The sequence below is a fragment of the Saccopteryx leptura genome, chromosome 5, assembly GCF_036850995.1.
Source record: "Saccopteryx leptura isolate mSacLep1 chromosome 5, mSacLep1_pri_phased_curated, whole genome shotgun sequence".
Lineage (NCBI taxonomy): Eukaryota > Metazoa > Chordata > Mammalia > Chiroptera > Emballonuridae > Saccopteryx > Saccopteryx leptura.
In genome coordinates, this window is record NC_089507.1 from 156,813,531 (window position 1) to 156,840,038 (window position 26,508).

At 55.9% G+C, this 26,508-nt stretch overlaps 1 protein-coding gene across 3 annotated transcripts in view; it reads right to left on the bottom strand.

Annotated features, from left to right (window-relative positions):
* Positions 1-2,729: 2,729 nt before the first annotated feature.
* Positions 2,730-26,508, bottom strand: part of HS1BP3 (HCLS1 binding protein 3) — a 28,602-nt gene continuing 4,823 nt past the window's right edge. Inside the window, exons 3-8 of one of the 3 annotated variants that reach the window (XR_010751651.1) lie at positions 19,814-20,021; positions 18,881-19,088; positions 9,496-9,656; positions 7,214-7,349; positions 4,516-4,838; positions 2,730-4,035 (exon numbers count right to left, since the gene is read on the bottom strand). Coding sequence is in view for 1 of the 3 variants with exons in the window: in XM_066386261.1 (XP_066242358.1) it covers positions 4,574-4,838; positions 7,214-7,349; positions 9,496-9,656; positions 18,881-19,088; positions 19,814-20,021 (978 nt within the window). In the remaining 2 variants the exon portion in view is untranslated. Of the gene's footprint in view, positions 4,839-7,213; positions 7,350-9,495; positions 9,657-18,880; positions 19,089-19,813; positions 20,022-26,508 lie in introns of all 3 variants that reach the window. The other 2 variants (XR_010751650.1, XM_066386261.1) reach the window with 2 other exon arrangements.

Below are 26,508 nucleotides of genomic sequence, written 5' to 3' on the forward strand. Positions count from 1 at the left end.
GGTTCCAATCCCAGGGCCACCATATGACCAGGCAGAGCCCATTTAGAGTCCTAGACCATTCCGCCAGGAACATGAGGCCCTCGGGCCGCTTTGGGTTGAGCTCAGCCTTTCCGCCGCTCGGATGGTCTGAGAAATATGTGGATAAGATGACAGCTGTTCTGCTTTCTAATCTAAAAAATAATCACCCTCTGGGACTGAAAGCACTTCTTAAGGGGAAATCAGCAAAGTGGCTATTAAACCAAAAGGAAAAACACACACACACAAACATACACACGGACAGACAGACAAGTCAGGAGGGATCTCGCCAAAGGACGCAAGCCAGCTTGAGAAAGCAGAAGCCGGGAAGACACCCTCAGGTTCCTGGGTTGCTGGCCAGCAGCATTTAGTGCCCTGGAAGGCTGTAGCACTTTGTTATGATGGCCCTAGGAAAAGAATACAGTGACCAAGAGCTGGGCTCAGGTTGTCCGCAATACACTAGGTGCTGGCGGGTGTCGGGGTGGGGGGGCAGAAAGGGTTGCACGGAGGGGGAGGTGCCACGTTTGGTTGTGTCTGACGTTTGGGCAGGAGGCCCCGAGAACAGAACTGAAACCGGGGGCTCAGCCTGGCTCCTGGTAGGTCGGCTTTAAGGGCACATGCTTTGCCACCTTTGCGTCCTCTGTCACGCTTGGAATGGGCTTTGCACCCAGTGGGTTGTTCAGGAAATGTTCACTGGCCATGCCAGCCTGATTCTCTCCGTGTCCTCGAGCCCCAGCACGGTGCCTGCTTTGCACTGTGTTGTTCATGAACTTGTCCTGCTCCTAACAGCTTGTCTTCACGTAATCACCAAACTGTGACTGATGGCCATTGTGGCGGGGATCTTTTAGACCGAAAGGGCCCGTCTGCAATTTTCCTGCGCCTCACCTTCCCTGACTTCTCGTGTTCGACAAGTTGTAGTGCCTACACACACGAGGTACCACGGAACACCTAGTGTTTTGGGGTGAGCTTTGCACGTGAAAAGACAAATGACATGATTGGCCTGCGGGCAGGAGGGAGCTAACTCGGCTTACCTGAGAGAGCGATTTCGAAGCTGCTGCTGCCGCTGAGTAGGCAGACAAGCATCAGCAGCTCTGGGAGTTGTCCATTGGGATTCTGCTTCTGCTTGCTGAGGCCACATGCTAAGCCCATGACCCCTGCCTCAGAAGCTGTAGTTTTCTCCTGGGTGCTACCAGAGCGATGACATGCCTCGGCTCTCACCAGTGGCCAGAGCCATGGAAAACAGGAGCCAGAGGCCAGCCGTGAGGAGAGGGACCAGCATTTGCACTCCAGGCTGAGTTCACCACGTTGCATACTTGGGTCCCGATCACCATGTTGTACATAGTGCAACACCTAGACATCAACGGTTGGTGCTGGGGCTGCAGGTGAGGCTCAGCTGAAGTGCCCTCTGACTGTACCTACAACTGGCTCAGTGATTAGCTGCCCCGTGTGAGGCCTCTGGTGTGCAGCAGGGAGTGATTTGGAGCGGTTGGAGTTTGCCTGAATGGCACCACCCAAAACTCGACATGGAATGGTCAGCCATTCAGAGGGGCCGTGAGTGCTGGCCACACCTGCTCTGGGCATCCATCTACCCACACAAAGACCCAGTGGCAATGGGAGGTGCCTGCCATCTGCCAGGGCCACCATCGGGGGCAGCAGCTTTGTTGCCCGTCCATCTACCGGGCTACGCTCGGCCGGACGGTGGGTGAGCTAGAGAACTGCACGTGACTTTCCACGCCTGGTCTCCCCAGAGGCTGCAGGTGTGGAAACAAACCAAAGCCTGACGCTGGGCCACAGAGCACGGTGCAGAGTGGGCCACACAGAGCCGAGGTGGCAGCACAGCAGGATGGCCATGAGGCCCCCAGGAGGGGCTGGACTTGTCTGTGTCCAGCGCGAGGGCAGCCCCCAGCACACGTGCAGGTGATCTGGGTTCCAGATGCCTTGGCCTGATACGGTCACGGGACAGCAGAGCTCAGTAGGGTGGGTGCTGGCCAGGACAGGCACCATGATCGGGACTTTCCAGGACGGCTGGCCTGAGTTCCCAGCTTCCTGAGAGGAACAATGCTGGAAGGACCGGGAGCGCTGTCACAGACTGCACATCCTGTCTGCGGGGCTGACAGCGGCTTCAAAACAAACAGACGTGGCTGCCCCACCAAACCCGTTTCCCTGCTGTGAACTCTGCTTCAGGCTCGTGCACTGAGTGGGTTTACTCAGAGTGACCAGCTGCTTGTGCTCAGAAGCCAAACCCCAACTTGCACTTAGCTACAAGCTCAGACTGCCCCTGGCAGACTGCCCCGGGGGTGTCAGCTTACTCTGAGGTCCTGGGCACAACGCAGCGCCTCAGAGTCTGAGCAGAGGGAGGCGTGTGGAGGCCAGGACAGGTCTGTGTACGGATGGACAGGGCTGCCTGCTGTCCAAGGGCCTCCTAGACCAGTCCGCACACGAGGGGAGGTCTGGAGAAGAAAGGGTCCTCTTCCCAAACAGATCCTGGCTGAGAAGTGTGGAAACAAACCACACTTCTGCCGGGCCTGGGCCCTGTGCCTCAGTTTACACGGTGGGACCCTACCTTTGCCTTCAGTCCACTCTACTAATCAGCAGCCAGGAGGCCTCGGGCCTGTAAGGGCAGCTCCCCTGGTTGAACTCACTGTTCCAAAGAGAACCCCACCATCCCCCATTGTCTCTGGAGCAGAAAAAAAACACCACCAACAAACGCTGGAACGAGTCACTGCCGTAGACTTTACTACACGACTCGGTGGCACGGACTCACCAGCAGGTCCCAGACCTGCGGTGGAAACCAGTCGCAGTTTGAAACCAGTCTGGAAGGCACACATCACAGCTCAGGTGACCGGAGAGCACCAGGCCGCCGAGGGGGCCGGGCTGCAGTGGCTGAACTCACACCAGACTGGCAGACTCCATCCGTGGCCCTTACTAGATGGAGGGCCAGACCCCGTGGACATGGGGCCCCTGCCGGTGGACCCTTCCGCTTCCACGTCACGTGTTGGAGGTGGGGGAGCTGACATGGGGTGCCGAGTTGAGAACAGGGCAGGAAGGAGCCCAGGCAGAGCTGCCCGCCACCCACTTATCCCTCCTGCAGTCAGCACGGGAGTGGGCGAGGCTGGTGGGGTGTAAAGGCTGGCAGGGAGTGCACGGGGCACGCGCTGCAGGCCGGGGCGGGGCTGCCCTGGAGCCAGTTCAAGGGCTCAGGCCCAGGGAGGCAGGGCTGTGCGAGGCGGGGAGGAGTTCAGCCCTCAGACCCCAGAGCTGCCCCTTCCTCTCACTTTGGCACAGGGGGAGGGAAAGGGACAGACTTTTCAGGACTAGACAACTGACAAAGGTGAGATGCATGACAGATCAGACAGAGTGCCCCACCACCCGTAGGTCCTGGCACAGGGCAGGGAAAGACAGGGAACGAGAGGCTCTGATGGCAGCCAGCACCCAGCCCGGGCAAAGGGCCTCCCTCCAGGTTGGTTGTTGGTTCCAATCAGGAAAGGTCTGGGGTTTTTGTCCCAAAGCCCCTGCTGATGCCTCTTGTCAGGCAGGACAAGCCAAGGGACAAGAGTGGTTGCATTTCATAAAAAAACTTGTGTTGCATTAAAAACTAGGTCTGAACATGGAGCACACACCATAAAAAAGGCATCCTTTGCTCTGTGAAGCATCATTCATTCACTGAGAACTTTCTGAGCACGGCGCCAGGCCCGGACCCGTGCCGGGCGTGGGGGACTGGAAGTCTAAGGCACTAGCCCTGCCTTGGCACTCGGCTTCTGCTCCCTGGAAAGGCCAGTGAGCAAGTCCAGACCCGGACAGCAGGAAAGGCCTGGCAGCATCTGCCACTGGACAGACCAGGCCCTCAGCAGCCGCAGAGCATCCTGTCCTTCCTACTCTGTGCAGGAGGGACATGCCAGGCCGCAGGCCCGGGCAGAGCTCTGCAGGAAGCTGAGATCAGTCTGCTCACAGTTGCAGTAATGGACACTGGCTCTATGTCCAGAGGCTCCAGGGGCCATGATCTGTCTGGCCAGGTCTTCCCTGGGAAAGGGAGAAAGGAAGAGCTGGCTTAGTTAGGCCATTCCTACCCCCGAGATGCAGGGCTGGGTTTGACCCTCTAAGTTGGAAACTAGGGAGAGAGCCCTGCTTAGCATCTGGTAACCAGAGGCGACTCAGGAGCCCTGCTGCCCGGAGACTGGTCCCCCGCCCTACCCTAGTTTGGCAGCCCCTCCCTCCTGTGCGGAGGCGCTGAGCCAGCAGGCAAAGCCTCCCTGGGCTCCCCCAGTCTCAGTCCATCCTGGGGCCGGGATCTGGTTAAGAAGGCACCCCCACATCCTCTCCCCTCCACATGCACGTGGCTGAGACAGCTGGGCTCAATTCCTATGGTGACCTCTCCGTACCCTGCGGGTTCCTGACCCCACCAGCCAGAGAAAAAGAATCATGGTGCAGGGGGACTGTGACCAAGCTCCCCCCCCCCCAGGCCTAGAGGTCCTGGCCTGCAGGACACAGCCCCCACCTCACCACAGATCCCTCCACAGCAGAGGGGCCACTGGCCCAGGGCTGGCATGGTGGAGGGGGGTCAGAAGAGGCTGGGGGCGGCCTGGCCAGGCGTGTCATGGTCCTGGATGTACTGCAAAATGTCCATCTCGTCCATGGCGTGGATCTGCTGCTGCTGCTGCTGCTGCTGCTGCTGCTGCGTGGCCTTGGGCTTGGACGAGCTCGCTCTAGGGGGCACAGCTGGCTTCCTGGGCAGCACTGGCTTAACTGCCACTGGTGGCTTGGGCTTGGGCTGAGGTTTGGGCTCCGCTCCAAGGTTCAGAATCTGGTCCAAGTCCTCTTCAACTCTAGAGAACCAGAGGGAGATGCCCTGAGCACAACCTCCTGCAGAAGCAGCAAGCTGGGGGCGAGCAGACCCCACCCCACAACAGGGAGAGCCCCCTTCACTCTCCTCGGGCCGAACGAGGTCTAGATGAGAGCTTAGCTTCTCACATCAGACATCCAGCTCTGACTCGGGCACTGCCATACACTACCTGTCATCTCAGGCAGGTCTGCTTGTCCTCAGTGCCCCTCTGTGGGTCACCTGGCCACTAGACAGAGCCCACCAAGATTCACCTCGGTCCTGGACCTCACAGCCCAGCAACACTATGGGGGGGGGGCTGTACAGGTCACACAGGACCAGTCCCAGGTACCAAATGGCAGTTAAGAAAAAGGGCCACAGCTAGACTCTGCCCTCTTTGCCCGAGACAGCTCCTGCCACCAGCATCTGGTGGAGGAACTCAATTCCTGGAGACCAGGTGCCCAATGGAAAAGCCAGTCAACCCATCCCACCCACTCGCCCGCCCATTAATAGCTGTCTTGGACTCAAGGCCAGGAGGCGCCACCCAGGGACAGGATGCTCCTGGCAACCTTGGCTCAGAGGTGCCCTGAGCCCTCCACATGGCAGCCCTTCCCTGGGCAACCCTGGGACAGTGCTGGCTCCTGCATCCTCCGCTGGAGTCTGGGTGCCCAGAAAGAGCTCAAAAGGACTGAATTATCTCAGTCAGGGGCCCTTGGGGAAACAGCAGCAGCTAAAAGCTTGTGTCTAGCTCAGAATTTCCACTGATGGGCAAGGCGCTGATTCCATGAACTAACAGAAGCTGAATTTGCTCTGAGCTGGGGATGGACGGTCACACTCGGGGTATAGGTGGCTGCCCGGGCACCCCTTCCTAAGTGCTCAATTTCCACCTGGGCTCTTGTATCATGGCTAGAATAGGTCTCACGATCACAGTGAAATGCTGCATGGTGTTTCCCCTTGGAGCCACTCATGTGCTTAACACTGGTGTTGCCCAGCCATCTGGCCACAGAGCCCCTCTGAAGGGAATAACCTTTGAACACCCCAGAAGGATGTTCTGGAGAACACAGGTCTGAGAGTGCTGGTGTCATGGGTTTAGAATCAACTATGCAAGAAAGGTCCCACTGGAACTCCGTTGCTGAGACAGGCAGAGTTCTGGAGGTTCTCTGGGGTGGGGTGGGGAGGCTCCGCTGGGCCTTGCCACCCCCTGGAGCTGACCCCGTAATCTGCTTCCCTATGCCTCAGTCTCTCCCCTAAACACAGCAACAGTCCTGGCTTCTCTCAGCCTGCCAGGATGTCAGGGGCCAGGGCACAAGAGAAGAGTGGACAGACGCCAGGGGCCATGGGGAGATGCAAAGACAAGAATCCATTCTGTGACTCTGGCATGGCGGGCACTTAGAGAACTCTGTAATCACCTGCAGTTACTAATGAGGGTGCAAATGACAGCCTCTTGGGGCCACATGCCTCAGCACCACGTAATTGTTCCTGGAAAGAGACAGCGTGGCTTCCTGTAAATTGCCCAGCATGCCCGCGGCCCGGGGCCCCGGAGGGTGTGCTGAGATGCACGGGGCGCACAGGGCCGGCACTCTCAGTGCAGCAGGGGCAGCCCCCAAAGCTGCTGCCCTGGGTGGGAGGTGAGTCTCCCAGCCTCTCCTCCTGCAAGTGCTTAGTGGGTCCTGTGGGAGGACAGGACACAGGCAGTCTGGCCCTGGGATCCAGTGCACCTGGGAGCTATAGCTTTGGGCCAGTTACCTCTCCCACACTCCACTTTCTATAGCACGGAGGTAACAGCACCGCCCAGGGGGCTGGCGTGCAGATTAAGTAAGGTCACATGTGAAGAGCCCAGCAAGCTGCAGACGCATGTGGGCACCCCGTCAGCAGTGGCCATCGGTGTGCACCCAGTCTGCCAATCATCCTACACACACAGACTAAGTCTCATTCTCCCCTCTATAAAACCTATGTGGGGACCCTGCTGCGGTCCGGCCACCGTCCAGCACATCTGTGCTTCACTCCCTCCTCGTGAGCGGCATGCTGCCGATGGTCAGTTTTATTTTTTCCCAAACCTATTTACGCCAGTTATTCCTGTTTTTGCAATGAAGTAACTTAATTATTCTTTATATAAACTATTAAAGTATGAGTGTGAAAGGGAGAGAAAGAAGTGGGTTCAAAGCTCTCTCTCTCTGGAACATGCTGAGCTGCAGGTCCCTGTCCCCGGCCCCCAAGACCCCATCACGCCTTGGGCCAGCTCCCACCCACAGAATCCTGCCTTCCCAAGGCCAGGATCCCCCCGCAGAGAACAAGGCTGTGGAATTCTCCCTTGCTGGGACAGGTCTGTGGCTCTGTCCAGGCCCTCTCAGCAGGCAGAGAATCGTTGGGGACAGCTGGTACCTGAGCAGCTCCATGGAGGCCTCTCTGTGGCCCAGGTGGGGTGTGGGCCCCCCACTCTCGCGGGCAGTCGGCAGCAGTAAGGGGTCACCCAGGTGGACGGCCCCACCGAGGTCAGGATCATCAAACAACTTCAGGGCTGTGGAGAAGGCAGCAGCAGAGCCGTCAGGGGAAGTCCGGGCCCGTCTGCATTGTCCCGGGAATGCAGGGTGGAGATGGCTTAGCCCAGCCGGGCAAGAGCAGCCAAGGGGCAAGGCAGAGCGCAGAACCAGAGGAGTGGGGCCAGGTGGGTGTAAGGGACAGGATTCACTGGGGCAGGCACACCTGTCTGCCCAGCCCTACCTCCTGCCTCCCGCCACACTGGGCCAGTCAGCAGACGGCACCACTCAATTCAAATCCAGGTGGCCTTCCCACTGCTTTCAGGAGGAAAAGCCTCTTCAGCTCACTGCACCAGGGGCCCCACAACCAGGCCCAGCTGGACCTCTTAGCCCCCATGCTGTACCCCAGTTTCTCTAGTGCTTACTGAGCACTACCCCCTGCCCAGGGACTGCTGCCTGCAGGAGTCAGTGGTGAGCTGACACGGCTCTCCCCACAGTCCCTGCCTTCCTGGAGCCTGGGTGGGCTCCCCACCCCCATCTCTACTGCCCTTCAGGAAAGGGGAGTACAGCCCCTTCACCGGAACCACCTTCCCTCCTCAGCAGCCCGGGCAAACTGCACCGACCTCTCGGGATCCAGCTTGAGTAGGGCTCCCACCCAACGTCACCCTAGGAAGCCTTCCCTGATGTCCCCACAGGCACAACGCTCTGCTCAGACCCGTTACAGACGCAGGCTATCCTGTAAGTGTCAGGAGATGTCCTATCTCCCATGGGAGGCCCTGAGGCTGGGCTGTGTCTTACTTACCAGTATATTCTTGGGCCCAGCACAGAGACTGGCCCTTGGGGAGTGGTCAGTCACCAAGTGGTGGCTGAATTAATGGATGACATCAACTCCCCGCCCTGAAAGAGGACCTGGGTGGGGTGAGGACAGGTCAGACCCAGGGACGTGTGTAGAAGTCCTGAGGACGCCCAGCTTTCCTGTCTCTGCCCAAAATCCCCCAGTGGGGTCTACGTTGGCAACACAAAGCTTCTTGTCCCAATCCTAATCCTAGAGTCGCAGAATGAATGCCTGGGGCAGTCAGCATCCACCTTTCACCCATGCCCAAGTCTGGCCTTGCCAATCCCAATCGACACTCTGAAAGCAACAAGAAAACCAGTCTCCCCTTCCAAGGGATGATCAGAATAAACACGCAGCCCCAGAAGTTTCCAGGCCAGGATGTAAGAAATGAGACACAAAACAAGATTTCTCCAGCAAAAAATCTCCGTCAGGCCCTGGCAGGTGGCTTAGTGGATAGAGTGTTGGCCTGGTGTATGGCTGTCCCAGTTTCGATTCCTGGTCAGGGCACACAGGAGAAGGAGGAGCGACTATCTGCTTCTTCCCACTTCCCTCCCCCCTTCTGTCCCTCTTCCCTTCCTGCAGCCAGTGGCCCGATTGGTTCGAGCATGGCCCCAGGCGCTGAGAATAGTTTGGTTGGTCTGAGTGCATCAACCTCAGGTGCTAAAAATAGCTCGGTACTTGAGCCTCGGCCCAATATGGGCTTGCTGGGCGGATCCCAGTCAGGGTGCACATGGGAATCTGCCTATCTCCCTTCCTCTCACTTAAAATAACTAAAATTAAAAAAAGGAGAAAAGAGCCTGACCAGGTGATGGCGCAGTGGATAGAGCGTTGGACTGGGATGCAGAAGACCCAGGTTCGAGACCACAAGGTCACCAGCTTGAGCGCGGGCTCATCTGGTTTGAGCAAAAAGCCCACCAGCTTGAGCCCAAGGTTGCTGGCTCCAGCAAGGGGTTACTCGGTCTGCTGAAGGCCCGCGGTCAAGGCACATATGAGAAAGCAATCAATGAACAACTAAGGTGTTGCAACGCACAATGAAAAACTAATGATTGATGCTTCTCATCTCTCTCCGTTCCTGTCTGTCTGTCCCTGTCTAGCCCCCTCTCTGACTCTCTCTCTGTCTCTGTAAAAAAAAAAATAAAATAAAAATAACTAACTAACTAACTAACTAACTAAATAAATAAATAAAGGAGAAAAGAAAATCTCCGTGAGTCAAGTCTGTATCATGTCATAACACAACGAGGCAAAGATGTCTATCCTGCTCATGTTGTAGCAGGTCTAAAGCCTCTCCCAGGGGCTAGTTGGGTAACCCAGGGGACACCAAGAGTGGCCAGAACACACGGGGCCCTACTTACGGTCCCTGGACGATGCGTCTTCTGAGGGGCCCTGGGGGGACGGCTTCCTGCTTGGGCCAAAGAGCCCTTCATCAGGGTCCACCTCTTCATCAAAGATGGTCAGCCGGGACGAGGGTCTGGGCTTTGTAGCCACTTCAGGGCATTTCTTGGGCTTCTTGGAGCTGGAGAATCACAGATAAATCTCAAAGTTAGGATGTCTGAGGATGCCCCACCAGCCGGCCCAGGTGGCCTGGGCAGACCCACACAGGTGCTGGGTGGGCTTGAGCTTATGTCCTGAAGGAACTTTCCAAGGACCTGACATTGGAGGTGGCAAGACCCTGCTCCCGGAAGTGGCTGAGCCCTGTGCCTGGGAAGCCACCACTGTCGCGATGTGGAGAGGGTGGGTGTCTGGGCTCCATGGCCGGCTGCCCAGTGACAGGCAGCCATGAAGGGCCACTCAGGCCTCAGGCTTGACTGCATGGTCACCAGCCAGAGAGCACACCCTCCTTCTCGAGGTTGCGGGGGGCCACCCAACCTCAGCGCCTCCTGGGGCCAGACTCAGTCACGCCATGCCCCTCGAAAACAGAAACGGGGTGGATGCAGTCTGAAGCCACAAACCTCAGGGCCCAGCCCCAGGGGAGAGCAGAAAGCAGCCCTGACACATGTTCCATTTTCCCACACACATCCTCTCATCCCTTGAGAGGCCTAACCTCCATCCGCCTAGCAAACACTTCAGTCCCACTGAGCAAACCGCACGCTCTTCGAGAAGCCCCTCAGCTACTTAGAGTCCCACTAGACGCTGTCACCCCTCAGGTGGCCAAGGCCCTGCTCTGGGCCAGATGCTGTTGCCGGATTCCAGGAGCAGGGCGCAAGGGAAGCTTCCTGGCCAGGGGGTGCTTTTGCCCCAGTCCGGCTAGTGGCTGCACAGTGCACACGGACACATTCATGGGACTGAGTGTGCAGACCTGCTCACGTCACTGTAAGTTGCGCCACCCGCACATAAATAAACAAACAGACCTGGGTTTAGTTTAACGAGGTAATCCAATCCCTGCTGCTGATGCCTAAATGAGCCATTTTAGGTTCCTGGAAGCGAGAATAAACGTTTTACTGGAAAACAGGATTTCTGGTTGGACTGCTTGCCTGGAGGGCAGTTCCACTGGACAGAGGTCACCGTCTGAGCTCACATTGGCCATACTACGTGGCTAAACTGCGCCAAGAAGCTGGCTCTGTCCCCGAAAAACGGTAAGAGATTAACCAGCAGCAGATAAAAATAGCAGCAGGGTGAATGTGGGAGGGCAAGGTGCTCTGAGGAGACCATTCCCACAGTCTGGATTTAGATGCCTGGGAGGGTTTCAGACTTCCAACTGGGATGGGAAGCTACAAAAACTGGGAATACACCTGTTGGAAGGTCACAGGAAGGTGCACACCCCCCGTGCTCAGGGCCAAAGTCCCGGCCAGAGGATTTCTGCTGGGCTTATTGGGCAAATGAAGAAACAGAGAGGCTAGGAGTCTGCTCAGGGCCACACAGTAGGCAGGGGGACACTGAGACTAGAACTGAGGGCAGTCAGAGTCATAGACCCCTGCTCCTGCCCCTCAAAGTGTCCCATGAGCAGGAATGAGATACGGGATGCTGTGGGCTAACAGGCTTGGTCCACTGTGCCCAGGAGAACAGGGCACACTTTGAAGGGAGAGCAGAGACCGGGCAGGGGCTGTGCCAGGAAGCCCCATACACCTGATTCCCCATTCTTACTCTGTTCTGGGCACAAGCCAGGTGGGCAAACGTCACAGGCCCCTGGGGACATGTCTCTGCACTGGCGCCAGCCCCAGGCCCTGCCTGCACTACTGGGAAAGGAGAAGGCAGCCTGGACTCCATCCTCACAGCAAGTGCTTTCCAGAAACTCAGCCACTGCTCCTCACACACCCTGCGGAGCCAGGGTGGCCTGCCCTCACTGGGATATTCCCCCCGCTTGTTTCATGGGTCGGGCAGAGTCAGCTCAGTCCTGACGACCCATGGAGGTGGGTACCGAGGACAGGCCACAGCTCTCAGGCAGGCCAGCCAGAGATGGCCCAGCCGAGGTCTCCTGAGGCAGGACCCCAGGGGCGAGCCCAGGAAGCTGAGACCTGGTTGAATGGGTGATCAGTCAGGCCTGGGAGCCACCGGACCAGCCTGGGGCCTGTGGGCTCTGTTCCACTGTTGTCCCTCAGTCACCCTTCGCCTGGCCCTGCTCCTGGGACCAGCAGGGACTGCCGCAGTGGGGGGGCGGGGAGACCAGCCCAGGTCTACTGCCCAGACACTAGCAGGCCCTAAACAGCTACCAGAGAAAACAAACTCACACCCTCCCAGCAAATGGGCCCCTGCAGCGGGGGTGTGGACCAGAAATCGGAGGACGTGTGGAGAGAAGGAAACCTTCTGAAGAACAAAGTGAGAGTGTGCTGTGACCAGCGACCTCCGGCGAAGCTGTTCAGTCCAGCGACCTTCCTGCCTGCCCCTCGCTCCGGGGCTGAGAGCACACTGTTCGGTCCAGCGACCCCCTGCCTGCCCCTCGCTCCGGGGCTGAGAGCACACTGTTCGGTCCAGCGACCCCCTGCCTGCCCCTCGCTCCGGGGCTGAGAGCACACTGTTCGGTCCAGCGACCCCCTGCCTGCCCCTCGCTCCGGGGCGGAGAGCACAATGTTCGGTCCAGCGACCTCCTGCCTGCCCCTCGCTCCGGGGCGGAGAGCACACTGTTCGGTCCAGCGACCCCCTGCCTGCTCCTCGCTCCGGGGCTGAGAGCACACTGTTCGGTCCAGCGACCCCCTGCCTGCCCCTCGCTCCGGGGCTGAGAGCACACTGTTCGGTCCAGCGACCCCCTGCCTGCCCCTCGCTCCGGGGCGGAGAGCACACTGTTCGGTCCAGCGACCCCCTGCCTGCCCCTCGCTCCGGGGCGGAGAGCACACTGTTCGGTCCAGCGACCTTCCTGCCTGCTCCTCGCTCCGGGGCTGAGAGCACACTGTTCGGTCCAGCGACCTCCTGCCTGCCCCTCGCTCCGGGGCCGAGAGCACACTGTTTGGTCCAGCGACCTCCTGCCTGCCCCTCGCTCCGGGGCTGAGAGCACACTGTTCGGTCCAGCGACCTCCTGCCTGCCCCTCGCTCCGGGGCTGAGAGCACACTGTTCGGTCCAGCGACCTGCCTGCCCCTCGCTCCGGGGCAGAGAGCACACTGTTCGGTCCAGCGACCCCCTGCCTGCCCCTCGCTCCGGGGCGGAGAGCACACTGTTCGGTCCAGCGACCCCCTGCCTGCCCCTCGCTCCGGGGCTGAGAGCACACTGTTCGGTCCAGCGACCCCCTGCCTGCCCCTCGCTCCGGGGCTGAGAGCACACTGTTCGGTCCAGCGACCCCCTGCCTGCCCCTCGCTCCGGGGCTGAGAGCACACTGTTCGGTCCAGCGACCTCCTGCCTGCCCCTCGCTCCGGGGCTGAGAGCACACTGTTCGGTCCAGCGACCCCCTGCCTGCCCCTCGCTCCGGGGCGGAGAGCACACAGCAGGCCTGCCTTCTCCGCTGCACGTCTTCCGCTCAAACGGGATGAATCTTCTTGTTTCCCTCCCTGAAGTTGGTTTTGATGTTTTATTGTCTTGGATGGAAACCCAGTGAATCCAGGGCACAGGGGAGCGTGCACTCAGGCGCCCCACCCTCTGCACTCCAGCCCGTGCCTCCCTGGGCCCTCCTCCATCTCCCTGACTAAGCAGGACACGCGGACCCTTGACGGCTGAAAGCCCCAGGGTCCTGTCCTAGACGGTCCCCAAAGTTCAGTCTCTGGACTCAGTAGTGTGCCTGGTCCAGAGCAGAAACTCAGTAAGAAGTGAATGAGAAAAGGATGGCCTGCCCTGTGGTGGCGCAGTGGATAAAGCGTCGACCTGGAACGCTGAGGTCGCTGGTTCGAAACCCTGGGCTTGCCTGGTCAAGGCACATATGAGAAGCAACTACTACAAATTTATGCTTCCAGCTTCTCTCCCCCTACTCTTCTCTCTCTCCTCTCTAAAAAAGCAACAGAATCTTAACAGAACAATGAATAGTTGGATGGATAGACAGATGAATGGATGGAAGAGAGTGGGGAAAGGAAGGACAGACAGATTAACAGAGACAGACAGGGTGACAGTACATGGCTCACCCAGGTTTATTTCTTCTGACTCTCTCAGGGAGCAGGGGAGAGGAAGTAACGAGAGCAGCATCGTTACTGCTGAATGAACGTAATGAACAAGTTGCTCCCAGCATCGCTCTGAGACAGGGACCAGTATCTACAAAGCCCTCTGCCCCTCGGGCGTGCTGTGAGCAACTTGTTCATTCAGCGAGCTGGCACTCACGGGCACCTTTCCCCTGTGGAGGACCTGTGCTGGGTTCCCAGGGCACGGAGAGGAGGAAGCCCTGCCCCTGTCCCCAGCCCCCGACAGCCGAGCGGTCACAAGCACACAGCCTGGTCATTACCATGCAGGCAGTAATTCCAGGACAGCTGGAGCACAGAGGTGGCCTTCTGAGGAACGGTGATGGGGGCGTGGGCAGCAACCCAGCCTAGGCAGGCTCTGGGCGAAAGGGCGGCTCGGCAGAGGAGCCAGAGACCTCATTCCGTACAGGTCTGTGAGGGGGACGTGGGCATGCCCGGGAAGCCAGTCCCTGTGGGAGCTCTGCTCACAGTCCCTGGAGAAATGCTCAGGCCTGGGCAGGGGGGGACGTGGGCATGCCCGGGAAGTCGGTCCCTGTGGAAGCTCTGCTCACAGTCCCTGGAAATGCTCAGGCCTGGGGGGGGGGGGGGGCTGCCACCATGTGAGGGGAGAGCAGATCAGGGAGGACATCAGATGGCAAAGAGCTTATAAACCTGGCCTGCTGAAGTGATCAGTGGGCAGCAGGCGCGTCTAGTATGATGCCAGATTTCTGACCTCAGGTACAGGGTCAGGCACTGCCTACGTGTTTCCAAGCCCATTTTTCCCCCCTCACTTGTAGGTCATATGAGCATGCATGCAGAATGCACATCCAGGCTGTGGCCCTGGCGTCCCCCTGTCTCCCCTCTGTTCCTTTTCTTCATCACCATCTACCCAGCTGCCCGCAGGAAGCACTGCCCAGCACTGCATTCCAAAGAAACGCTCCACCTCACGACGCAGCCAAGGCCCAGGGCCCGGCGCCTGCGCCCCTCCTCTAGGCCGAGTGTGGAAAGCCCAGACATACAGGAAGACATGTTTGTACAGGAACCAGACGGTCCCCAGGGAAAGTGAGAGTCCTCAGGGACCAGGGCCTGGAGAGCTCCTGGAGCACTTGGGGGGAGGGAGAGGTGGGGGCAATGCGGGCAGGATTCGAAAAAAGCAGAGAGGCTTGCTCGACAGGGTATGAAGTCCATAAAGAACCCCCCACTACTCCAAGTGGCGCAGCCTAGGCCCCCCGGCGGGAGCTTCTGGGACAGATATGTGGGTTGAAAGCTCAAAGGAATAACCACTCCCTACATGAAAAAGTTCGTCACTGTGATAGCAAAAACCTACAAAAACCACATGCCCCCAAGCAGGACTCTGGCAATACCTCAGACAGCACACGGGCCCTCGGACTAGCACCGGGTAAGAGTGCAGACGTCTACTGATCTGGAAAGAATCAGATAAGCTAAGAAAAAGCAGCAGCCAATTATGGAATGGCATGTGGGACACGATCCTATTTTGGGAATAAAACATTGATATACCCTTCACGGCAAAATGACTCTTACCTGTGTTTTCAATTTTTATAGACGCATCATATATTATTCAAGTTATAATTTAAAATGTTCCCAGCAGAGTATTTTCAGCAAAAGGCAGGACTATTACAGCACCTTCATCTTTCTCAGAACAGTGAAGTCTCAAAAATAGAAAGTTCAACACAAAAACTATGCATGACACGGGAAGCGACCGAAAGAGGACATTCAACGGGAAAACAGACTGCAAGGAGGCACAGGTGCTAAGGGCTGCAGCAACGTGGGTCGCGGGGCCAGGGACGCACACAAACCCCACACACGGGGGAGCCGAGGGTCGGGATGGGCCGGGCGAGGGCTTTTTTTTATCTTTACACGCCTTCTAACGGTGTAGGAACCCGTCTTTTCTCTAATCAAAACCAGGTTTAAAAGACAAAGAAAAGCCAGACTGGTCTCCGCTTCGGGCTTTGTGCTGGCGGCTCCTAACCTTCCAACAGCGGAGCAACAGCGCCTCCCAGTGGCCGCGGCAGGGAGGACTGACGCCGCAGGGGTAATGAGAGCACAGGATGAAGAAAAACTCATGCAAAGGACAAGTCATCTGCAAAGAACATCATGTTCCCCACCAAAGGGCAGGGCGGGCGGCACTGTGCAAGAAGGTCCACAGGCCCACCTGGGGGTCCCGGGACAGGCCAGGGGAAATCTGACTTCAAGGTGCTACTAGGTCACACACAAGTCCGCACTCAACTCCGTCCTCAACGCCCCCATCTGTGAAAGGGGGATAATCCTATGGCCCTGCCCAGCTCTCGGACTGCCACAAGCCTGGAATCAAGGGACAGGGAGGAAAAATGGCATGAGTCCTGACTACTGTTTGTAGCTGAGGGAACATGGATGAGCTACCTGACTCCAAACCTGAGCTTCCTCAGACACAAAGTGAGGCTGTGCTGGCTTCTGCTTCCACCTCCCAAACCAGACCCACAGGGGACTGGAAAGCACCTGGCGTGGCGTACCTTTATTATTTTTTTTCTTAATGAAATAGAATAGAAAATACTTATTCACATAAAAGCTAATCAGTTCCCTGTATTTAATACTCTCAAAAAATGTTAGTTATTAGTATTCCTGATGCGGTAACAACACTGACTTGTCACACTGGTCATTAAACAAAAACCTGGCAGAAAGTCTTCAGCCTCTGGGATCTCTTCCGGTGCTAAGCTTTCCTAGGATTCAGGAGTGCACTCTGGAGTGCAGAGCCAGGGACAGCGCTGGGGGACAGGTGGCCCCGGACGGCTGATGCATTCCCCCAACAATCTGCTACTGAAGAAGGAGATCCAAGGCCGCCCATGCCAACCCCAAAGAGCATTTTGCTGCCCAAAAAAGGAGCCGCTTTGCTAAGCATGTCCTTGAGCCAAAGGCTGGCACAAACTGCCCAAGTCCATCTCAGTCTGGCACTACGTGTGCTAACTCAGAATAGCAGGGAATGTGAGCTCACACAAAGCCCAAGAAGGGCCCGCGGGCTATGCAAGGCTGATCAGGAGGGTTGTGACAATTTCTCCCCAAGGAACCTGGCCACCCTCGCTGCCGCCCTCACAGGGCTGCTGACCCGGCTCCAGGACAAGGCCTGCCGTGGAGAGTCGGAGGCCTGGCTCCTGGGCACCAAGGTGCTGCGGGACCTCGGGCTCCGGCCCCATCTCCCCGAGCGCTTGAGCAGTTCCCTGGGAAGTGATCCCTTCCTCCTCCAGGCTGGCGTCACACCACCCACTGCCCCACCCCCACGGCCATGTCTGCCCCCCCCACCCTGTGCGCCCACACCGCACAGCCCGCAGGGCAGGAAGGTCTGTCTAAGTGGGCGGGGGTTTGGGGGCTTTATTTTTCATGTTCAGTTGCACTGGCCCCTGCCTGACTGATCGCTCATTGGCTCTAATTCCTTCTCTGAAAAGGACCTGCAGGAAGGCCTCCCTCCTCAGTTAGCTGAACTTCAGTGGATCTCCTAGCAGAGAGAAGGTCACCCTGGGCCTGTGGTCTCATCTTGTGGAGGTGGAGGGGCAGGAAGACATGGCCATGGAAAGGACTAAGTGCGGCCCTGGCCGGTTGGCTCAGCGGTAGAGCCTCGGCCTGGCATGTGGAAGTCCTGGGTTCGATTCCTGGCCAGGCCCACAGGAGAAGTGCCCATCTGCTTCTCCACCCTTCCCCCTCTCCTTTATCTCTCTCTTCCCCTCCCACAGCCAAGGCTCCACTGGAGCAAAGTTGGCCTGGGCGCTGAGGATGGCTCCATGGCCTCCACCTCAGGCGCTAGAATGGCTCTGGCTGAAACAGAGCAACACCTGAGATGGGCAGAACATCACCCCCTGGTGGGCATGCTGGGTGGATCTCGTCGGGTGGATGCGGGAGTCTGTCTGACTGCCTCCTGCTTCTAACTTCAGAAAAACACCAAAAAAAAAAAAAAAAAAGGACTAAGTGTTAACATTTATGTAGACTCAATTTTTGCAAGAGCCCCAGTGACAGGAGCTCTCACTACAGAAAGCTGAAGAAAAGGGGAAAACTGCCAAGAAAACATGCCTGGTCATTGGCAGAGCTGGGATTCAAACCCAGGCAGTCTGGCTCCACAGTCCGGGATCTCACACTCAGTTTGAATCCCAGTACCATTATTTGCCACCTGTCTGAGCTCAGGCAAGGTGCTTGGCCTCAGTTTCTTTAATCTGTAAAATGGGATAATGACAGCTGCTTGCAGGCATTGATGAGACATGGTATGCAAAGTGCAAAGTGCATGCCCGGCTTGAAGTAGGTTCCCACTTTGTTCCTGGTATGTTCGGGCCAAGGGGAAGCAGTGAGGCCTCTGGGCGGCTGAGTCTGTCTCTCCCTCTCACCTCCTGGTTGGGCAGTCCTTCCCAAACACCTCACTCAGCCTGTACCCATTGTGGGGAGTGGGGCTTGGGAGCAGATGTCTGGCTCTCTTGTCTTATCTACCCTCTAGCCCCTCCCCTGGGGCAGGGTGGTCCCTGCAGGGTGGGCTCGGGAGCAGCTCCCCGAAGGCAGGAAAGCAGGAGGAGGGAGACAGTGACAGAAGCAGGACACCTGAAGGGACCACCAAGACCACAGCTGGTTGGTCTCTTCTTCTCCAGCCAGTGCATGTGTGCGTGCGTGCATCTGCATGTGCTTGCTTGTGTGCACATGTGTGTGCACATATGTATGAAGGAGACACACTGCACTGGCCAGGGGCCCCAGGCCCACTGTACCCCTTGAATCACACCCGTTGGCACCTGACGGGTCACCAGCTGCCTCCACTCATGTGATCCCAGGAGCCCTCCAAACACCCTGGGGGAGAGGGGAGGTGGGCTGAGGTAATCGCCCTCCTTCGCAGCCGAGGAGCTCCAGCCATGTGCCTCAACTCCCATGCTGCCCGGGACAAGCTGAACCCAGGCCTCTGGGCTGCCCGGTGGGTTCAGGCAGCACGGGCTTCTGAGCTGTCGGGGACAGCTCTGCCATGCCTCGGTGCAGGGCCACCCTGTCACCACGGGGGTGGGGGGCAGGTGATGCCTGAGCTCAGCCCCGAAGACACAGGTGATGTGGAGGGTGAGCAGCCAGTCAGGTCCCCAGCACACCAGGCCATGCAGGGCGCTGGCCCAGGGAGACGGGGGTTTCTCAGACTCCTGGCGGGGGGAGGGGAGGAACTGTTCCCAGAGAGCCTGGAACCAGCAGGAAGGGGGTGCTCCCCAGAATGGGGAGACCTACCGCATGATGCCCAGAGGGTCCAGTGCCTCCTCCTCTTCTGAGGACCTCCCTGCATCCTCGTCCTTCTGGCCTGGGGTGGGGGGGCCCTCAACTCGTTCCTGCTGCTGGAAGAAGTCAAAAGCGTCCCCATCGTCCCCTGCTTGACTGTCTGTGTCCAGGACAGAGACATCTCTACTGGAGAGGTCTATAGCCCCTGGGGACCTGGTGCCTGTGAGGGGACAGAAAGAGGCCATCTGACACCCACTGCCAGGGGACAGGGAGGTGCCTCACCACACCTAGTGCCTGTGCCGGACCTGGGCTTCCTGCAGAGCCCCGGGAGCAGGAAGGCCAGTCTGGGTGGCTGACCGACAGCCAGGGCTCCAGGTGTCTGTGCAGCCCCCGAGGCCCCCCAGGGCTGGCGGCACTGGCCAAGCCTAGAGTGGAGTGGTCACAAGTGGGGGCTTTAAAGCACAACACAGGGACCTGGCCAGTTGGCTCAGTGGTAGAGCGTCGGCCTGGCGTGCAGAAGTCCCGAGTTCGATTCCCGGCCAGGGCACACAGGAGAAGCGCCCATCTGCTTCTCCACCCCTCCCCCTCTCCTTCCTCTCTGTCTCTCTCTTCCCCTCCCGCAGCCGAGGCTCCATTGGAGCAAAGTTGGCCTGGGTGCTGAGGATGGCTCCATGGCCTCTGCCTCAGGCACTAGAATGGCTCTGGTCACAACAGAGCGACGCCCCAGATGGGCAGAGCATCGACCCCTGGTGGGTGTGCCGGGTGGATCCTGGTCAGGCACATGCGGGAGTCTGTCTGACTGCCTCCCCGTTTCCAGCTTCAGAAAAATACAAAAAAAAAAAAAAAAAAGCACAACACAGGCAGTGGCTCCTGAACCTCTGTGGCCCATGGCCTGTCAGGGCCTAGCTCTGAAAGCTCAGGGATTAGGGACAGAGCCTCGGGTACCTAGGAATTCTAGCAGCTCTGGGCTGCTGGCCAGCTCAGCGTCCTTGGAGACACGGCTCAGAATCTCGTTGAACACAGCTCTCCTTTCCCGGATGTCAGACTCCCCAACGAACAGGACCTTCCTGGGGAGCGGGGGAAGGCTGGCCCCTGGATAACGACTGCTCAGTTTCTGGTAAAACTCCTCAATCTCGCTGTACTTTTTGGAGACCTGGAATGACAGAAGCATGTAGTTTCCTGCGCACAGAAAGGAGAGAGTGCACATCGTCTGACCCCAGTGGGAGGTCCCCAGAGGGCCGGGCTATTCCAAGTCTCCCCCAGGACCAGCTGTCTCAGGGAGTGCGCCCTGGGTGGGCCTCCCTCCTGACCCTCTGCCCAACTCCTTGCCTCGGGCTGCATTCCCTAACCCTCCTCCTCTCAAAGTTAGGCTCAATTATGAAAGTCTCGGTGGGTCGAGGATGGGTTCCAGGCAGTGACTGTCTGGTCCAGGTAGAGACGCTTGATACAGGGTCCCCCGCTTGCAGGTGACCATGGGCACCACTTCCATTCTGAGCCTTCAATGCATCAGTGAGGTGACCTCACGGTCTGGCTGGCTGTCAGCTCATCTTCCTGTGACAACACGAGTCGCCTTTGCTCAGAAGGATCTCTGAGTCATTCTCTTAGGATTAGCAATGGCCTTCCAGCGGGGACAGTCCTTCCATTGGTGGACAGCCAGCCAGTTTCTCTGCCGTCAGCCAGGCCCGTCCTCACATCAGGACCTCGAGGAGGCAGGCCAGGGCTCCTGCCGGCCATCTGAAGGTGGGCTGGGCCGTCCGAGTTCCGGGGCAGCGCTCGGCTTCCGCAGAGCCAGGGTCCAATGGCAGCCTGCCCTCAGCCTCTCTCCAGAATTCTCCAGCGGCTCTCGCTCGTTCTCATCAAGCTCTCCCTGCCCGTTCACTCTGCACGGGGACACCCAGCATGTCTCTGCTGCAGGAGCCCCCTGGTCTCACATGGGGCAAGCAGCCATAGCAACACGGACGGTACCATCATTATGGTCTGTCTGACCCAACTCGGGCACTCAAACAAGAGTCCCTTGCTCTGCAGCACGCCCCTCCAAGAGCCCAGTGTCCCCCTGTCTCTCAGTCCTGGACTCCTCTCTGCTTCCCCTGTGTGCCAGGCCTGTGCCCCCATCTTCTCTGTGGGAGCATCGAGCAGGAAGATGTTGATATTCTCACGTCTGTTCCCAGACCGCCGCTGTGCCCGCAGCACCCATGGACATGCTGACGAGGCTGGTGGGCTGGGGGGCGTCTGGTGCATCCACACGCAGAGACCAGGGACCCCGCTGCACTGCCGTGTTAGAGCACATGGCCCTGGCAGACCACATGGTCCCTGGAATGCCCAGCCTGGAGGGTTCCAGATGTCAGCAGGGGGTTGGGACACTGGGGGACCTCGGGGACCCACATTTGGGACAGGAGACTGCGGCCTGCTCCGGAGCTCCCCTGGGAACAGCCTTCACAGAAAGGAAGGGGATACTTACACAGAAGTGATGTAGGTTCCCACTCCCAGTGGCCCTGAGAACTCAAACCCCAGAAGCCCCACCCAGCAGAGTGGGCCAGGTGGGGGCTGAGCGCCCTCTGCTGGCCAGACTACTCCACGCGGGCGTGACCCATAGACCTTCGGTCCCAGGGGTTCTGGGACCCCAGGAGGCCAAGGGAGAGGCCCTGGGAGCAGACTGGGAACTCCATTGACTGATGATCTGGGAAGCAGAAGACAGGATCTCTTCCCACATCCCTCTGATACCAGCGTGTGTCTAAACCAGTGGTCCCCAACCCCCGGGCCGTGGACCAGTACTGGTCTGTGGGCCATTTGGTACCAGTCTGCAGAGAAAGAATAAATAACTTACATTATTTCCATTTTATTTATATTTAAGTCTGAATGATGTTTTATTTTTTAAAAATGACCAGATTCCCTCTGTTACATCCGTCTAAGACTCACTCTTGACACTTGTCTCGGTCACGTGATATGTTGCCGCTAAAATTAAACCCATAAACTAGCAAAATGAGTGAAAAACAAAATTCCATCAAAAGTTTTTTTGTGAAGTGAAAAAGGGCCAGTGAGGAGACAGAAGAAGAACCTACGACCTCGAAGAAAAAGAAGGCTTCATTTAACAGACAATACCAGGAGTCCTACTTGAAGTATGGATTTATCGCAACTGGTGATTCTCACGCACCAAGGCCGCTCTGCACAATATGTGGCGACCGGCTAAGTAATGAGGCAATGAAGCCTTCAAAACTGCTTCGCCACTTGGAGACCAAGCACCCTACTTTAAAAGACAAGCCTTCTGAGTATTTTGAAAGAAAAAAGCATGAACAAGAAGGACAGAAACAATTACTGGTTGCCACTACATCAATAAATGCGAGTGCACTGAGAGCATCATATTTGGTGGCTAATCGTATTGCTAAGGCTAAGAAGCCATTCACCATTGGTGAAGAATTGATCCTTCCAGCCACTAAAGACATTTGTCATGAACTTCTAGGAGAGGCTTCGGTTAAAAAGATAGCACAGATGCCTCTTTCGGCTACCACCGTCACACGGCGTGTTGAGGAAATAGCAGAGGACATTGAATTACAATTATTGGAAAGGATTAATAAATCACCATGGTACGCTCTCCATGTTGACGAATCTACAGATATTGACAACAGGGCGATGCTACTTGTTTACGTCCGTTACCTTTATCAAGAGGATGTGCATGAGGATATGTTATGTGCACTATCGTTGCCAACCAAAACCACAGCCGCAGAACTATTTAAATCGCTGGATGACTATATATCAGGAAAACTGAAATGGTCTTTTTGTGTCGGCATATGCACAGATGGAGCTGCTGCCAAGACCGGAAGGATGTCTGGTTTAACTACTCGGATTAAGGAGGCTGCACCTGAATGCGAGTCTACGCATTGTGTCATTCATAGGGAAATGCTGGCTAGCCGAAATATACCACCGGAACTTAACAGCTTATTGAATGATATCATTAAAGCTATTAACCACATCAAAGTACAAGCCCTTCACTCGTGCCTGTTTGAGCAGCTTTGTGAGGAAATGAACGTGGAGCACAGACACCTTCTCTTATACACAGAAATAAGATGGTTATCCCGAGGGAGGTCCCTGGCCAGAGTGTTTGAATTACGAGAGCCGCTGCAGAGATTTCTCTCAGAAAAAAAGTCACCACTAGCAGCACATTTCAGTGACGAGGAATGGGTCGCAAAACTCGCTTACTTGGACATATTTAACCTCCTCAATGAACTCAATCGGTCACTTCAGGGGAAAATGACAACAGTCTTCAACTTGGCAGATAAAGTAGCTGCATTTAAAGCCAAACTGGATTTGTGGGGATGACACGTGAACAGGGATATATTTGACATGTTTCAAACATTCGTGGGAACTTTGGAAGAGACTGAGCCCAAGCCTTCATTGTCCCAGCTGGTGCACGATCACCCGTATTTGCTTTTAAAAGAGTTTGGGCCCTGGCCGGTTGGCTCAGCGGTAGAGCGTTGGCCTGGCGTGCAGGAGTCCTGGGTTCAATTCCCGGCCAGGGCACACAGCAGAAGCGCCAATCTGCTTCTCCATCCCTCTCCCTCTCCTTCCTCTCTGTCTCTCTCTTTCCCACCTGCAGCCAAGGATCCATTGGAGCAAAGATGGCCTGGGCACTGGGGATGGCTCTGTGGCCTCTGCCTCAGGCGCTAGAATGGCTCTGGATGCAACAGAGTGACGCCCCAGATGGGCAGAACATCGCTCCCTGGTGGGCATGCCAGCTGGATCCCGGTCGGGCGCATGCGGGAGTCTGTCTGACTGCCTCCCCGTTTCCAGCTTCGGAAAAATGAAAAAAATAAAAATAATAAAAAATAAATAAATAAGAGTTTGAACACTACTTCCCAACCACAAAAGACCCATGGATTACCAAGGAATAAATCCGCGATCCATTTGTCAACAAACCAGGTGAATCCAGCGTGTCTATGCAAGAAGAGGATCAACTACTGGAGATCGCAAATGACGGCGGCCTTAAAAATATGTTTGAGACTACAACTCTGCCGGTGTTCTGGATTAAAGTCATGGCAGAATACCCCGAGATCACCACAAAAGCACTAAAAACCCTGTTGCCATTTCCGACATCCTATTTGTGTGAAGTGGGATTTTCTGCAGTGACAGCAACCAAAACAAAATTACAGAATAGACTGGACATAAGCAACACACTTCGGGTGTCACTGTCTCCCATTACCCCTAGATGGGACTGTCTCATTGCAGAGAAACAAGCTCAGGGCTCCCACTGATTTAGCATTATGGTTGTTGAGAGATAGGCTACTATCTCTCATTCTATATAAACATTATAATAAATAACCCTTAACTTACAATATTCATAACAATGGTGAGTTGTATTTTTCATGCACTTTATATTTCTTTTTGTGTTGTATCTTATTTTTAAGGCATGTTTAAACGTTACCATAGCGACTGGAAAGTGTTTGGAGGCAGAGAGGATGTTACTCATGTTCTGTTGTTGGTGCGATGTTAAGAGGACGCTTCTAATACAGTTGCATATGAGTACACAGTGGATTCATGTTTATTTTTTATTGTCATAGGTTCATGATTGGTAGCGAGCCTGAACCTATCATATTACATATTGATGTCAGACATGAAACGTTGTCAGCATAACAAATTTAAATACAGCCTGAATAATGAGGACATGCTCGTTCCTTCTTTAACTTAGCCCAATAAATATCTTAAGTTCAACAATTATATTTTAAAATACCACAGTTTTTGCCTGACCAGGCGGTGGCGCAGTGGATAGAGCGTTGGACTGGGATGTGGAGGACCCAGGTTTGAGACCCTGAGTTCGCCAGCTTGAGCACGGGCTCATCTGGTTTGTACAGAGCTCGCCCGCTTGGACCCAAGTTTGCTGGCTCGAGCTAGGGGGTTACTCAGTCTGCTGAAGGCCCACGGTCAAGGCACATATGAGAAAGCGATCAATGAACAACTAAGGTGTTGCAACAAAAAAACTAATGATTGATGCTTCTCATCTCTCTCTGTTCCTGTCTGTCTGTCTCTGTCTATCCCTCTCTCTGACTCTCTCTGTCTCTGTAAAATAAAATAAATAAATAAAAATAAAATACCATAGTTTTTACGCCGGTTGCATAATTTTATTTTGTGCGTTTATCCGTCCCACCCTAATGGCCAGTCTGTGAAAATATTTTCTGACATTAAACCGGTCCATGGCCCAAAAAAGGTTGGGAACCACTGGTCTAAACCACAAACAATTATGCTGCCCCTTCCCAGAGGCTGGTTTATTAATCTGTGGTTAGCAATTAAGTTCATTTTTGTATTAAAACACATACGTCTTTTTGAAGAATTGTTGGGCAGATAAAATGTATTATGCTCACTTTGTTAAAGATTACGCTGCCCACGAGGAGGCCGTCACCCAGGTGATATTAATGTGTGTTGAGAATCCTTGTAGCCTGGGACTTGGTTTTGGGATTAAGCCTTTCCCACCCTTTTTGATATGGGGTGGTACAATCCAATCATGCCTCAGAGAAGTGACTTTGTATTAGGGACTTCCCTACTTTGTATATTGGATTAGAGGTTGTGAAGCTACAATATAAAATGGGGGCAGAACGAGAGTTTGCGCTCTTGGTTCCTAAGATTATCATTAGAGGAGAGAGCAGAGCAGAGAGCAGAAGAAGGCCATGTGGAGTAGGCCAGGAGAAGCAGCCAAGATGGCGGAGTACTGAGTGAGATGCCAGTTTGTGTAGAGTTTGTATCTGGGATAAGGAAGAAGATGGGGAACTGAGGAGAATAAGCCTGGTGAGCTAAAAACCTTTGATTCTAGGAAACTCAGATAAGTCAGTGGCTTTGTGAGCACTGAATGTGAGTGGGTTTTGGAGCCCAGTGTATGTTTTTACTTGCCCGCCGGGTGCAAGCTAGGATTAAAGACTATGGACCACCAGTTTGTGGCTCCGTTGTTTCTTTACCGACTGTCCGAATCCAATGCGAACCTGCATGGGCGGCTGCTTTGATAGTGACAGCCATGGCTCCTGGCCTTACAAGAATAAAATGCAAAATGCTCATTTTTTTTTTAGCTAAATCAGGAAACTTCAAAGAGATTCATAGATCTCATGGGAAGCAAAGGCTTCCTCCTTTGCCCTCACCCACGCATGCACACGCACACGCACACCTGCAGAATACGGGTGTCGCTGGTCAGGAAACAGCGGCACAGGTGTGACACATGGAGGTGATGAAGGTGTCCTCACGTGTGCTCTCACGCAGACGCTGGCTCCTGTACAGGACCCGCAGACGGGCGGGGTGCTCCTCGGAGCGCCCAGAACACCCTCTCCTGATACCCAGTCTCTGATCTCAGACATGCCCCCTCTCGTGTTCCTGACCATGAAGATGCGGCCACACTGAGCTCCGCCCTAGGTCACATCAGGTCACCAGGGGCTTCAAACTGCCCTGCAGGGCAAAGCACACCCAGAACTGCCGATAACATTACACCGTGGTCTCACCAAGAATCAGTCTAAGAAACAAATGGAAAAACCAGGCTCTTCTAGATGCTTCCCCTGGTGTGTTTCTTGAATGTCCCTTGATAAGAGATTTGTGTCATAAATTTGTATAAATTTGTCTCTCTTTGAATTTGGTGCCTCTTCTAATTAGTCCTGGGAGCGAGGCCATTCCTT